Below are 14906 nucleotides of genomic sequence, written 5' to 3'. Positions count from 1 at the left end.
ATCACATGAAAACATAAACCGTAAAGGCACTTAAAAATTCAAGAACAAATCAACATGAAAATACAAAAAGAATAAGCAATCAAATCAACCAAGAAAAATGCTAACCAATTAAAATCACACAAATCCAAAATAAACACACATTGCTAGTTATGTTCCCCGGCAACGACGTCAAAATTTGGTGTTAGCCATTTGCATGTCACGTGGCACATCAAATTAATTAAAATTGAAACTCATTAAAATTAATACAAGCCTTGTAGCAACGAGTCCCAAGTCGTATTTTTTTCCAAGGGTTACTAGCAAAATGTGTGTGAACTCTAGATTTGATTCAAAATTGATTTCTCACATTAACAAAGTTATTAGGCATTCTCATCAATCAAGAATCATAAAATCATTAATTGACCAAACTACATACAATCCTTAATTTCAATCACTTCAACAACCATTTCAAGAATTCATTCACATCAACATAGAATAGAAGTAGCAATCTAAACATCAAATTAAGCATCCAACACCTAAACAAGATCATAGTCACAAAGATTAAATTGCTAACTAAATCACAAAACTCTACAACATGTTAGTATTAGAATCACTAAACTAATCAGAATTAGATCTAAGATTTGGGATTTTAAAAGCAAGAAATTGAAATCAAACACATAAACTCTCAAATAAAAATTGAAATTGCAAATGAAGGTTTCAGATCCGAAGATCTGATCAGAGTTTGAGAACAATTCAAAGACACAACAAAGAAAAAAAATAAAACCCTAAACACTCCACATCCCAAAACCGAAACCAAGCTTCATTCACCCTGCTGTGAAACAGAGGTGCATCGGAAACCTCCCCTCAACACCCAACGAACAATGTACAAGCTCTAACTATTACCAGGTGACGTTCACAGCTCTTGGAAACCTCCCCTTAAGCTCACGCCCGATTGGTAATCTCATCAACCGAAGAACAAAGCTAAAATCCTATGAATTGCGAAACTAATTCAATTGATCAGATCTACTTAGCTTCGCTGTGGAATGGAGATCGGAACGGACTCAGAAACGTCAAGAAACCTCCCTTGAAGCATCTGTTGATTGCGGAAATCGCTGGTCGAGAAAACTCCCTCTGCCAGGATCGCGGCGATGAAACAGAATCCCAAACGCAGCTGAAGAAACCTCCCCTCGGCCACTCTTTGATCTCGGAAGGTGAACGCCGAAGCTTGGAGATCACCGTCGATGAAGAATGATGCTCTCAGATCTTGAATTGAGGAATGGGAACTGCGGCTGTCGCGCGACGAAGAAGACGACACTGTGGAGAAAATCGCGAGCCGAGTCCACTGGAAAACACTGTAGCTTCTCAGATTTAAATCAGATCTGGATCTGAACAGACGACTGAGATGATTCCGGGCTAAATCAACGGTGAAAAGTCATCCAAAATATGATATGAAGGTACTGATGTTGATCTAGGGTCTGGATCTACTCTCCTGTAGGTCGGATCGATCAGATCATCACTGGATGGTCCAGATCCGACCAGTCTTCAATGAACGGTCCAGATTAATCCGGCTGGATCAATGGCTGGATGATCTCAGATCTGGATCAAAACTTCTGGATCTTCATAAATAGCTCAGATCTGCTCCCCATTAAGTTGGATCGGCCAGATCTTCAACGGATGGCTCAGATCTTCTTAATCTTGGATGAACGGCCTATAATGCTCCGAGGCTTGATCGACTTGATTAGCCCTTGATTTGAGCTCAAATGCAGCCTGATCTGATCGGGTCCATGATCCTTTTGATGCCTACAAAATAAGGATCAAATATTAGCATCAAATTAAGACATAATAACATAATTTGCAATTTAGTCCAAAATTGATACAATGTATAAAAATGTAATGTAAATATGGGTTCTATATATGAAAACTACATCAAACCATGATTATATGAATGAAAATAGTATAGTAAAATCATGGTTATCATCGGGCCGGGAAGGGGTTCCCGGCGACGACCCTCCGACGCTCAAGTCAGGTAAGTGGACAACAAAGAAGTGGCTCCGAATATCGTAGAATGCGTACCTCCGGCGAAGTATAAGGCTCCTTATATAGAGTTGTGAAGGAGCTCACGCACACATACCGAGGTGAATACGTGTCCTCAGCCCATACCTCGGTATGTGCTTGTCAGACAAGCTTACCTGACACCATACTGCTACAGTCCGAGCACGTCTCTAATGTGACAAGGGAACCCTCTGTCATAAGATCCTGCGTATGGCCCAATCGTCGAACATACCCGTTGTCAGAAGATGTTCCCTTGTCCTTTTGTCTCCTCACTCCATGCCGAGTGTCCGGCCGGTCGCAGTCCCCTTTCATCCGGCCGGTCATATGTGTTGGTCCACTTAGGAGATTCCTGGTAGTGTACTCTGTGGAGACTGTTCGCAGTATTGCTATTTTATGCCTTCGGCCGAGCAGGCCACCCGCTCGGCCATACGACCCTGTTCAACATGAGCGTCGGAACCCTGACTTCTCGCCGGGTGCCTTTGACTCCGATGAGACCTCGTTCGGCTGACCGGTCTCCCCTTCTCCGATCGGCCATTCGACCCTTTGACTTCCATGTAGCGTTGACTTCCCCCCAAGGAGGGTCCCTGTTCTTACCGCCGGATCAGTGTTAATCAGAATTAATTAAAGAATTCATGTTATATCAGTTATAAATCCATAGCTAATACAAGTATGTCAAAAAAAAAAAAAAATAAAGATAATTTATGATAGAAAAAAAATGCGGAATTAGATGCCCTTCTTAATAATAAATAATTTTTTTTAAAAAAAAACTTTTAATTTAAGCCAATAAAAATATGTTATTATAATTGGAAGTTGATAAGCCAATCTTTCTTTAACATTATATCAATGATTAAGATCGAAACCGACTAATAAGTTTACGAGTCTTGGAGTTGATTTGATGAGCTCAAAGTGTTTACGAGTCGTATGAGCTAGAGACTAATTGATATGAGTTAGCATCATCTACTTTTATCATTCTATCATCAGAGCTTAACAAGTTCACAAACATAGAGATCTCCGAACGAGCTACCTCACAAAATATTCATTCATTACAAGTTTTGTCAGTTTGCATTTAATTTAGATGACAAAGATAATCCAAGCAAAATGATCACTCGGGAGAAATCCCTGATCAGGCGAGGAAAAAGAAAATACAAATACAAGCCATAAATAAAAAATTTAAAGGCGATATCGAAAGAGTCGGCATGGTGGATGCTACTTGGAGATCTTCGCAGTAAGTTCCCTCACCAACTTTGCAGCCACCATGGCAGTCATTCCATCAACGGTGTCACGCTGCGGGTTGAACTCAACGACATCAGCAGCAACAACATCGGCTTGGAGATTATGGAGGATGTTGAGCACATCACGGAATGAGAGACCACCCGGCTCGATATGAGACACTCCGGGAGCAAATGCAGGGTCAAGGCAGTCGACATCCACAGAGATGTAGACACCCTTAACGCCTTCCCCAAGTTTCTGAAAAATAATGTAGGCAAGGAACTCTTAATTTACTTAGACAACTGATTCGTAGTTAGAGGAAATAGAACATTACCAAATTTTCTAGCATATGGCGGTCTTGCGAAAAAGTGCGCATTTCGTACTGCTCAACCCCAAACCTTTTCCCTTGTTCACGCCCTTCGCGAGTAATCGACCTAATTCCGACCTGAAACACAAGTATGCATTTTTCAATATAAAAATGAGACATTCAAGAAATAACAATGCATTCATCGTGCTGAAGTATAGCAAAGAGTTTAAAAAGATGAAATGACAGTTATCACTTTATTACATGTCTTCCATTACAATTTAGTTAGCTCATATGTGATGCAAGATTCGACATCATAAGAGCTGATGGTAGCCTTTTACACACGAGAAGTGGAGAAATGCTTTCTGTGTAGCAAATGTCAAAATACAGTCCATAAGAGTCCACCATTTTGCATAATATTTTTTTTGTCAAGAAAAAACTTCGCATAGTACTGCTAAGTTATTTCATAAAAGAATACTAAAGATCAGATTATTCACCCATCTTCTGAATCTTTCTGAAGTCATCATTTACAGGAAAAAAAATTCTCTTTTTCAGGATAAAGCACATGTATCGCTTCTCAACCCTGGATCACAAGAAATCCAGCGAGCTTCCATGTGACACTAAGAGTCCTTTTCAAGTTGAGTAAAAAACATCCTTCGTGACAGAGAAAATACAATCACAAATATAAGCTTAGAAAAACAAAGTTTCACAAAGTTATGGTAGGCTTTTCTTTTATATAGTATTTGATAAAAGAATAAAAAAATTATCCTACAAGACGTAGAAAATACAATTAACAAATAAAAGCTTAGAGTATTTTTTTTCCAAACAGTAAAAACACAAATGGTACTTTCTGTCGTATGGTACGTACTGGATAGGTAACAAAAATGATGTCCTCCTACTCAGAATCTAATGTAAAATGTCGAAAAACAATGTTTATTAATCTGACAGAACAATACCTGCAGAAGGCGCCTAGCATAACCTCCCTCCATTATTCGTGCAAAAGAAGAAGCATGTGAATACTTGTTTCCCTCAAAAGCATCATATATATCCGGATGGGCATCTAGGTGAAGAATATCTAAAGGCCCACCTAGCTTTTCTGATACAGCTCTGACGACGGGAAAAGAAATGGAGTGGTCACCACCTAAAACAAGAGGTCGCAGTGGATCCTGTAAATAAAATAGCAAGCTCAGCAAGCATGCTGTACATTATAACTGAAACTAAGGCTGGATTTACATAGTTGCAATAGATTGAGTTACTTATGATCCCAGTAAATTTTTAAGATGATGACATATCCCAATATGCCTAGGAGCATTTCCAAGCTGCCTAGAACTATAAATAATGCAGTAGCATGATTATCTAATGACAATTTCAAAATTTTGAATAATGCAAATAACTCAGCAATAAAGAATGGAATAAGAAAGTTGAAATATTTGTGTTACCTGTTCCATCACTAACTTGACAGACTCACTTATAATATTCATTAGTCTGTCATCATCAACTCCACAATCTCGTATCTCTTGTATAGGAACATCGCCAACATCAGTTAGTACACGAGGATCATTTAATTCTTTACCTGTGCAAACACCCAGATGAATATAAATTGAGATATTCCATCATCTACAAGAATTAAACCACAAAGGAAATGATGGACGCCAATCAAATTACATTCCAGGAAGGACTCTAAAAAAATATATTGAAGATAACCAAAAAAGCATTGTCTTGGTAAGACTATCTTGCTAGTAATATCCAATCAAATATATTTTGATTACATTATAAAGTTTTTTCATCCCCCTCTAACCCTCATATCAGCAACTATAACCAATTCAACATGGAAAGGACACATTTTCTATGATCAGCAGCAAATCGATAGTACCTGACAAGAAAGACTCTGCTGTCAGTTTCTGTGAATACAATTATAAGCCAACATTTGACAGTGTAAATATTCAGATTACTTCAATCAAACAGGCAGGTTATATCAATATGAAAAGCAAATTCAAGCATTTCTAAAACCAACTTTAGGAGGCTGACTTATATTTTGAGCTGTGTGGCATTGTCAACTTCCAAATCATGCAATTTAGATATTTGAAATTGTTTACAGAGAACATGAAACAAGTGATGACTTTCCATGTCAATTAAGTAAATATATCTAAGCACCAAAATATAAAGTCAGTGCGTCAGGGAAGATTAAAAGGGGCAACATCTGTTAAAACCAACCTAAATCCAGTTCTGTTGATCTGCTCCACTGATAATACAATTGCTATATTAAATGCATTGAAAAAAATTGAAAATTTGCATTACCTTCTTCAGTACTAGAGTTGGTACTACCACACCAGATAGCCTCCCTAATCCGAGGAGGAGCAAAAGCAGGACCCTGCAGGAAAGAGGAATTGTGTCCAAGCGGAACTCCCAGGAGTGATGTTGAAGCTTTCACACTGCCCAAAGACCTTAGTAACTCTCCCTGTAAAAAGAGAAAGGGGGTTCATTTAGTTCAGAAATTTAGAAAACCTAAAGGTGCATTTAGTTTCATTTAGTTCAGAAACTTAGTAAACCTCTCTGTGTAAAGACCAATCAATTTTACAGGAAAAAAAAAATCAACTAGATTAGTCTCTTGAACTTTTATAGGCACGAAAGAACCAATATGATGAAGAAAACCAGTGCCCATCTTCATCGAGCAAAAGTCTAATCAGGTAACCAATACTATATCACTAACCCAGAACAACATAGAAACATGCACTACGTAGTAGTTATTGACACCATAAAAAGCTAGTTTGACCCCCACTCACTATTTCAACAAACACAAATTATAGAAAACTTGAAATATGAATGACAAACTTGTGCATACTCAAATATGATTTCATACAGATTAAAGATTGTTTTAGTAACTTTGTTAACATCTAATTACGATATTAAACATTCTTTGAAGCTTGATAAGTTTTCAAATTAGACAATTAATTTACACACAGAGTAGCTAAATGAGGATGAGATTTTGACAAGATAACATTTTGATGATATCAATCTACTAACTTTATTGGTTGCAAAAGAAACCAGACAAAACAATATCGAGCAAGCAACGAGAATCAGGCCAACATAACACTTCTACTAACCTTGAGTTTGGCCCTCTCGCGAATCAAAGTAAGGGAGGCATCAATGACCCGGTTCTGCCCCTTCTCTATCAAGGCCGAAGAGACGTTCGCGGCGCTCCACTGCCTCAAGTAGTGCATCCACTTCGTCCCATGGCTCATCTTTTCTACAACCCATAGAAAACTAACATCCGCTCAGTATCCAAAATTGAAAAAGAAAATATCTTGGAAATAACAGGGAAAGAATTAAAAACAGCATGATACAGTCAAGAGCGGAGAAACACCGAAAGAACACGAAAGCTACCCAAAACAAAACGACGGAAAGCTATGACCCATCGAGAACACTCAGATTTCAACAAACAGAAAAGGAAAAAAAAAAAAAAAGACACACACATCACTCGGTTGAGGATAACGAACTAAGCAAATCAAATACCTAATCTAAGCAGATCAACTCACGAAAAAAAAAGAATGGAAAAAGACGAATGTGCCCGATACCTCGTTGTGTAGTGAGGAAGGAGGCACTAGAGAATTAGGGATTCGGTCCTCTTCTTTGATGCATGTTGTCGTGGTGCCGTCTCGGAACTAACTGTGCAGTGTTTTCCTCGGCAACAGTGGTGGAAGATGCAGTAAATATATTGTTTGGGGGCGAAAATGCAAAAAATAAGCCCTTTATTTTTTTATCATACTATTATGTTCCATTTTAAAAAATTAGCAAACAATATCTTATATCTCATTTAGGTTCCCTTTTAAGATACTTAAGTAAACGATTATTAAAATTCTAAACGTGAGGTAAAAGAAAGTAAATTATATTTATTTTAGTCATTGTTTACCATTCGTTGTCAGATTATATAAAAAATATCAATTTATAATCGAAATTCAAATAACTAGAAGTGAGAAGATTTTTTTTTCCATGAATATATATCCATCTGAGAATTAATCTCTATTGTAATAAATATATTGATACGATGCATGACAATAAGGTCGGATAATTGATGTGGTCGGAAGTCAAGTCCACGGGGTGGTCAGAAGTCAAGCCCACGAGGCAGTCAGAAGTCAAGCCCACGAAGCAGTCAGAAGTCACATGGAGATCAAAAGTCTAACCTACGTGAGGGTCAAAGGTCCAGATTACAGGATGGTCCTGGTCGGACATAAGTGGCATTCCGGAGTTAGGCCTACATGTCGAGTGGGAACTCGGAAGGTAGGACATACATGTCGGGATACATGGACTAGGGCATACAGGTCGGGATAGGCAAACCAAGGATTACAGGTCAGAACTTATAGACTTACGGAACAAAATACACGGACCAGGGCATACAGGTCGGGATATACAAACCAAGGATTGCAGGTCAGGACTTATAGACTTGCGGAATAGGATACACGGACCAGGGCGTACAGGTCGGGATATACAAACCAAGGATTACAGGTCAAGACTTATAGACTTGCGGAACAGGATACACGGACCGAGGCGTACAGGCCGGGATATGCAAACCAAGGATTACAGGTCAGGACTTATAGACTTGCGGAACATGATACACGAACCAGGTCGTACAGGTCGGGATATACAAACCTAGAATTACAGGTCAGGACTTATAGACTTACAGAACAGGATACACGGATCGATGCGTACAGGTCAGGATATGCAAACCAAGGATTATAGGTCAGGACTTATAGACTTGCGAAACAGGATACACGAACCATGTCGTACAGATCGGGATATGTGGACTAAGGCCTACAGGTCAGGATTTACAGGATGAGACAGGCAGAACAGGAAATGAGGGCCAAGACATACGATTTAGGACGTACAAGATAAAATACGGAGCAGGGCTATGCATACGGGACGAGACTTAAGGAACGACAAACGAAGGCCTAGATTGACAGGGTGATAGGCGCAGGTCTGGATCTACCGGGATAGATCGGATAGCAAATGAAGGGCGGGACGTACAGAGCTGAATTTACGGGACAACAAACACAAGCAAGGGAATGCGCCCGGAAATGCAGGTTTGTGCCTATAGGTCAAGATTTGCAGGTATGAATACACAGTCTAAGGTTAACAAATCGGGGCGAGCATACACTATACGACAATCAAGACAGGGAATCGTAACAACATGTCAGAGAATAATCACTGCATGTCAGGGAATATGCTAACAGTTTAGGGCTCATTGCCCACCGATTCCTCCTTAAACCTATAGGAAGATGTCATGTGTCATTCACCGCTAGACAAATCCTAACACCCGACATTCCCTGACACTCGTCAGACTCCAGAAGTATCCACTGCCATATAAAAAGGGAGGCTTCGTCTCTACGCAAGTACGCCCACTCATATTTTCGCACTCATCTTTTACTTTTCGTCCTTTCACTGTGCTTCTGAGGAAAAAATACCTGACTTGTGCATCGGAGGGCCTGACCCAGAGATTTTTTTCCTGATTCTTGGTCTCTAACATGAAGGCGGCTTGTCTGAGTGTGTGCAGAACCCTCGCGTCATCGTCCCCGTCATCACCCTCCATCATCCATCCGTGGGAACCTTTTTAGGAAGTATCAGGTCACCCAGGTGTCTCCGCGACTTTCTGTCAATATCAGTGACAGCGCAACTAACCTCTGTCTGACTCAACTTCCGGACGAAATCATATATCATTCTGAATGAATTGATCACTTGGTGGGATATAGAAATTATATACCTGAAACTTGTATGTTTGGATCGAGCGTTAGTGTTGGAACTTATTTGTCTCGTAGTTGATTTGGATAAGAGTCTTGAAATCGAAAAGGAACTCATTAAGCATGTAATATCTTATAATGATATTGTAATTGTCTTGGTAGTAGACAAACTACCAACGGTTTAATGGTTGTGAAACCTTACATTAGAAAAGTCAAAGTTTATCGACCAACTCAATACGTGTAAAAATAATATATGTCATAGCGGTAAAAATCATACGTCGATACATTCTTAGTTTTATGGTTCATGAGGTGCGGTGTAGTAAAATATTCAAATGAACAATAAAAGAATCAGGATTTAAATTTTAAATAGAACAAATATCTTAAATTTATTTGGTTAAGGTAAACGAATAAGAGGGAAGGGTATGATTACTTTCAAGATTAGTCAGATGATTATTGGTGATTCGATTATTTTTTTTTATTAAATCTAAGATTATTATAAGAAAATTAAATATTAAATTTCGTTGAAAGACTTTGTCTAGGAAATTGTGGATATTCCCATACTCAAGAAGGCCTAGTGTCTCGTCATGTTTAACCTGGAAGTTGATTTTTGAAATTAATATTTAATTGAATTTATAACATGGGTGAATTTAGATCAATAATGTTAAGCTTCGTTTGCGATCCAAGTTTAAACTACTAAGAACAGATAAATTGAATTTGGAATCAATAATGTTAAATTCTGTTTGCGATTCCAAATTTAATTTCAAAAGAACACAATAGGTTATTAGAAATGATTCAGGACTTGTACAAAATTTTTGTACAGGGGAACCGGTACAATATTTCGAGTAGCAACCAACAGTAGCTAGACTAGAGTCCATTAGAATGTTACTTAGTTATGCAGCCCATAAAGGTTCAGACTGTATCAAATGGATGTTAAATCTACCTTTCCAAATGGGCTGATCAAAGAGGAGGTTTATGTAGGCCAACCACCTATGTTTGAATGTCTAGAGCACCCTGACTATGTCTTTAAATTAAAGAAAGCCTTATACGGACTTAAGCAAGCACCCAGAGCCTGGTATGAAAGGTTAACCTCTTACCTTATATCCAAAGGGTTTAACCAGGGTCAAATTTGTTGGTTAGTCCTAGGAAAATCGTACCGGTTCCACTGTATAAAAATTTTTGTACAAGTGTCGAACCTTTCCTTAAATAACCTATTGTGTTCTTTAGAAGTTAAATTAGGAATCGCAGACGGAACTTAATATCATTGATTCCAAATTTAACTTATTTGTTCTTAATGGTTTAGATTTGAATCGCAAGTGGAACTTAACACTATTGATTCAAATCCACCTATGTTATTAATTCCATTAAATATTAATTTTCAAAATTGGCTTCCAGGACTGCATGACGAGGCACATGACCTTCTTGGATATGGGAGCAACCACCACCGCCTAGACAAAGCCTTTTAAGGAAAGCTAATATTTAATTTCCTTAAATAACTCTAGGTTAACCAAAAAGAACAATCGAATCACAAATTCGAAAACAAAGAAAACACAAACTCGAAAAACTAATTCGAAAAACTAGATCTAATGCCTCTTGTGTTTGGAATTCTTGCAAAAAGAAATAACTAGCATGATGCGGAAAACAATTGCCAATTATATCTTCTTTTTGTATGTTAATGACCTAGAGATCTTCTGCCGTATTCCTCACCTCGCCTTGGACGTCGTGTGGGCGACAATCCTCCAAGATGAACACCACCCAAAAACTTTCTTCCTCTTCCTCTAAAATTCGGCCACCACTACCACCAAGGAGAAGAGAGCAAAGGGAAAGGGAGAAGAGAGAGGGTCGACCACTAAGAGATCCTCCAAGCAAGAGAATAAGAGTTGTGTCTCATGAAACTCCCTCACCCCTTCTTTTATATTAGTTGCCCAAGGCAAATAGGGAAGAATTTTTACAAAAATTAAAATCTTCTTCTAATTTTCCTTTTCTCTTTTAATTTTTTCCTTTTCTTTCCTCTTGATTGAATCAATCACCAAAATTAATTGATGATGATTTTTATTTTTTAATATGGCCGACCACCTTGCTTGGGCACCAAGCAAGGGTGGCCGACCCCCATAAGAGGAAAGGAATATTATTTTTTATAAAATTTTACAAGAAGAAAAACTCTTATAAAATTTTACAAGCTCTCTTTCCTAAAGTAGGAGTTAAAAAAAAAGGAAAGTTCTAAAAATTAAAACCATGCTTTAAAATTTAAAACTTCTCTTATAAAATTTTCTTTTTTTAACATGATGATAGAAAATTTAAATTTTAAAACTTATCTACCCTTTTTTTTTCTAAACCATGAGGATGGTTAAAAAAAGGAAAGTTTTAAAACTTTTAAAACTCTCTATTAAAACATGTGGCCTAATTCAAATAAGAAAAGTTTTAAAAAAAATTAAAATATCTCTTTTAAAACTTATATTTTTCTACAAAGAGAAGATTTTAAAAATTCAAAACAACTCTTCTTGTTTGAATTATTGTAGCCGGCCCCTACTAGCTTGATCACCAAGCAATAGGGACGACCCCTATAGAAGAGGATGTGGCCGACCCTTGCTTGGTCACCAAGCATTGGACCGACCCCCTTCTTGGACACCAAGATGAGCTTATATTTGGATGGCCTTGAGGCTATAATGAGGCTACGACAGGGACCTAGAGGAGAAATTGGTTTTGGCCTTCCGATGAGCTTGAGTATCCCGTGTTCGCCCCTAACACACAACTCAAGTTCATCGATAATAACTCATTCCACTAGAGAGTTATTATCGCACTACCGCACCAATCCCAAATTACATTATGAGCTCCTTCTTATCATAAGTGTGTTAGTCTCCCTGTGTTTAAGATAACAAATGTCCACTAATTAAGTAAGTTACTGACAACTCACTTAATTAATATCTAGCTCCAAGAGTAGTACCACTCAACTTCATCGTCATGTCGGATTAAGTCCACCTGTAGGGTTTAACATGACAATTCTTATGAGCTCCTCTTGGGGACATTCTCAACCTAGATAACTAGGACATAGATTCCTTCTATAATCAACAACACACACTATAAGTAATATCATTTCCCAACTTATCGGGCTTATTGACTTATCGAGTTAAATCTCACCGATTGATAAGTCAAAGAAATAAATACTAAATATATGTGTTTGTTATTATATTATGATTAAGAACACACACTTTCATAATAACTAAGGTCTAGTTCTTTTATAAAGTCAGTACAAAAAGAACTTACCTAAAATGGTCCTACTCAATACACTTGGAGTGTATCAGTGTAATTTATTAGTTAAGATAAACTAATACTTAATTACACTACGACTACTTCAACAGTTTGTTCCTTTCCATCTTAGTCGCGAGCAACTGTTTATAATTTATAAAGAACCGACAACATGATCTTCTGTGTGTGACACCACACACCATGTTGTCTACTATATAAATTAATTGAACAAATTACATTTAGCAAATAAATGCAGATATTGACCATTGTGATTCTTTATTTCTAAATAAATGTTTATACAAAGCTAGGCTTTTTGTATATACTCTAACAAAATTGACCCGACCCTATTCGTTAAATTAATACGAGAGGACATATTTATAACCTAAATCTATGTAGATGATATAATTTTTTGCTCAACTAATTCAGAATTTTTATAAGAATTCACAAACTTAATGGAACAAGAATTTGAAATGAATTTAGTAGGAAAATTAACTTACTTTTTAGGATTACAAATCAAACAAACAAATGAAGGAAATTATATTTTTCAACAAAAATATACCAAAGAATTACTTAAAAAATTTGGGATGGAAAATCCTAAAGAAATAAAAACACCTATGACCATTAATACTATTCTAGACGATGACCCAAGTGGAAAGCCAGTTGACTTAAAATACTATAGGAGTGTCATAAGTAGCTTACTGTACTTAACTACAAGTCAACCCGATATTTTATTTGCAGTGAGTATGTGTGCTAGATACTAAACCTGTGCTAAAGAATCTCATTTGACTCAAGTCAAAAGAATCTTTAGATACCTTAAAGGAACAACAAATGTAGGAATTTGGTATCCTAGGACTAACAATTTTGAATTAATAGGGTACTCTGACTCAGATTATGCTGGATGCAAATTAGACCGTAAGAGCACAAGTGGTAGATGTCAACTACTAGGTCCATCACTTGTTAGTTAGTTTAGTAGAAAGCAACACTGTATTTCTTTGTCTGCAACTAAGTCAGAATACATAGTCATAGGTGAATGCGTTGCTCAACTACTATGGATGATGCACACTTTAAAATACTTTAACTTAAACATTACAAATCTAAAAGTATTAATTGATAATATTTAGCTCAATTAATTTAACAAAAAATCCTGTGCATCATTCCAGAACCAAACACATTGAAATTAGACACCACTTTATAAGGGATCATGTCACTAAAGGAGACATTGAACTCAAGTACATTGAGTCCAAATCTAACTTAGCTGACATATTTACTAAACCCCTCTCTGAAAGTGAGTTTAGTAATCTACGCAGAAAACTAAGAATGTGCTTAATAGACTAGGATGCTAAAATTGCAAAAACTGTTTTAAAAAATAATATTTTTAAATTCTAGGATAAAATCTTTATTTCTTTTAAAATCTTCCGTTTCTAGAGTTTTAAATCTGTTTTAGCCTTATACTAGAATAATCTCTTAGAAAGCATGTTCCCTTAGGGCTAGTACTTGAGTATATCACCAACACCCTAGGATTTCCTTGTTTGTGATTGTCAAATATAGAAAGGGGTGAGATGCATAGGCAAATTGCCTTGACTTAAGATGCTTATTTCAGTGCATCGACATAAGTTTGGGCGTTAAATACCAAACAGATATTAATCAAGTTAAGTCATTCAGTTTAGTCAAACACTACCTGATGCTTAGACTTAACTTGATTAACCAAGTGAAAGCTGCTATCCTCTAATAGTCAGTGAGTAGCTAAATGGTTAGACAGATTTTGTAATATCAGGTTCAAGGGGAGGATTAATTATTTTTATTTTAAATTAATTTTTCAAAAATACCTCTTTTTAAATCAAGTCAAAACTAAGTGGTTTAAAATTTTTTTTGGATGTTTCAAAATTAGTTTTGAAAGTTAAAATTGTTTAAACTTAAATTTGAAAATCAATTTTATTTTCAAATTTTTAACTTTTTAAATTCAATTTTGAAAATAAAAACTTCTAAACTTAGTTTTTGATTTAAACCCTTCAAACTTAGGTAAAAAGTTGGTTTTGAAAATTAGATTCTTCATTTTGAAAATTATGGTATTTTTGGAAATTGGATTCTACTTGGGTTTCAAAGCGTATTTTTGGAAATTTATCTAAAAGGATACAGAGTCAGATTTAAAAATAAGTTTTACTTAGTTAAGTTTTACAAACTAAAACTTGATTTTACTTGGTTTTAAAAACTTGACTTGCAAACTGAACTTAACCCTAATAACCTTTTTCAAAATTGCTATCTTTGCAAATTATGTTTCCAAATTACAAAACTCGTTTCGAAAGATTAAGTTACAGTTAAAAATGCTACTTTTTGAAAAAGATATAAGTTTAAAGCTTAAATTTTTTTTCTATGTTATACTCCCCCAAGAT

At 36.5% G+C, this 14906-nt stretch overlaps 1 protein-coding gene across 3 annotated transcripts; it reads right to left on the bottom strand.

Moving 5' to 3' along the window:
• Positions 1-3034: 3034 nt before the first annotated feature.
• On the bottom strand, positions 3035-7243 carry LOC122009418 (arginase 1, mitochondrial). 3 transcript variants are annotated; one of them, XM_042565563.1, is made up of 7 exons: positions 7117-7243; positions 6646-6788; positions 5840-5999; positions 4981-5114; positions 4498-4707; positions 3572-3682; positions 3035-3495 (listed from the first exon to the last, which is right to left on the bottom strand). In XM_042565563.1, exons 2-7 carry the CDS (start codon positions 6781-6783, stop codon positions 3235-3237), a joined length of 1014 nt encoding a protein of 337 aa, XP_042421497.1. In that variant the 5' UTR covers positions 6784-6788; positions 7117-7243; the 3' UTR covers positions 3035-3234. The 3 variants fall into 3 exon arrangements, with proteins under 3 accessions (XP_042421497.1, XP_042421498.1, XP_042421496.1); XM_042565564.1 differs by having other exon boundaries at positions 7055-7156; XM_042565562.1 differs by lacking the exon at positions 7117-7243 and adding an exon at positions 6926-6972 and having other exon boundaries at positions 6646-6805.
• Between the last annotated feature and the right edge of the window lie 7663 nt (positions 7244-14906).

This window comes from Zingiber officinale, chromosome 8A (assembly GCF_018446385.1).
Source record: "Zingiber officinale cultivar Zhangliang chromosome 8A, Zo_v1.1, whole genome shotgun sequence".
NCBI lineage: Eukaryota > Viridiplantae > Streptophyta > Magnoliopsida > Zingiberales > Zingiberaceae > Zingiber > Zingiber officinale.
This window is presented reverse-complemented; position numbering and strand designations above follow the sequence as displayed.

Excerpts from the sequence above, each read along its gene's own strand:
- LOC122009418 (XM_042565562.1), bottom strand. The coding sequence starts at position 6,957 with ATGGGTCATAGCTTTCCGTCGTTTTGTTTTGG. Across the intron at positions 4,708-4,980 it reads TCAAGTTAGTGATGGAACAG|GATCCACTGCGACCTCTTGT; the intron begins GTAACACAAATA and ends TTTTATTTACAG. Across the intron at positions 3,683-4,497 it reads ATGCTAGGCGCCTTCTGCAG|GTCGGAATTAGGTCGATTAC; the intron begins GTATTGTTCTGT and ends CTTGTGTTTCAG.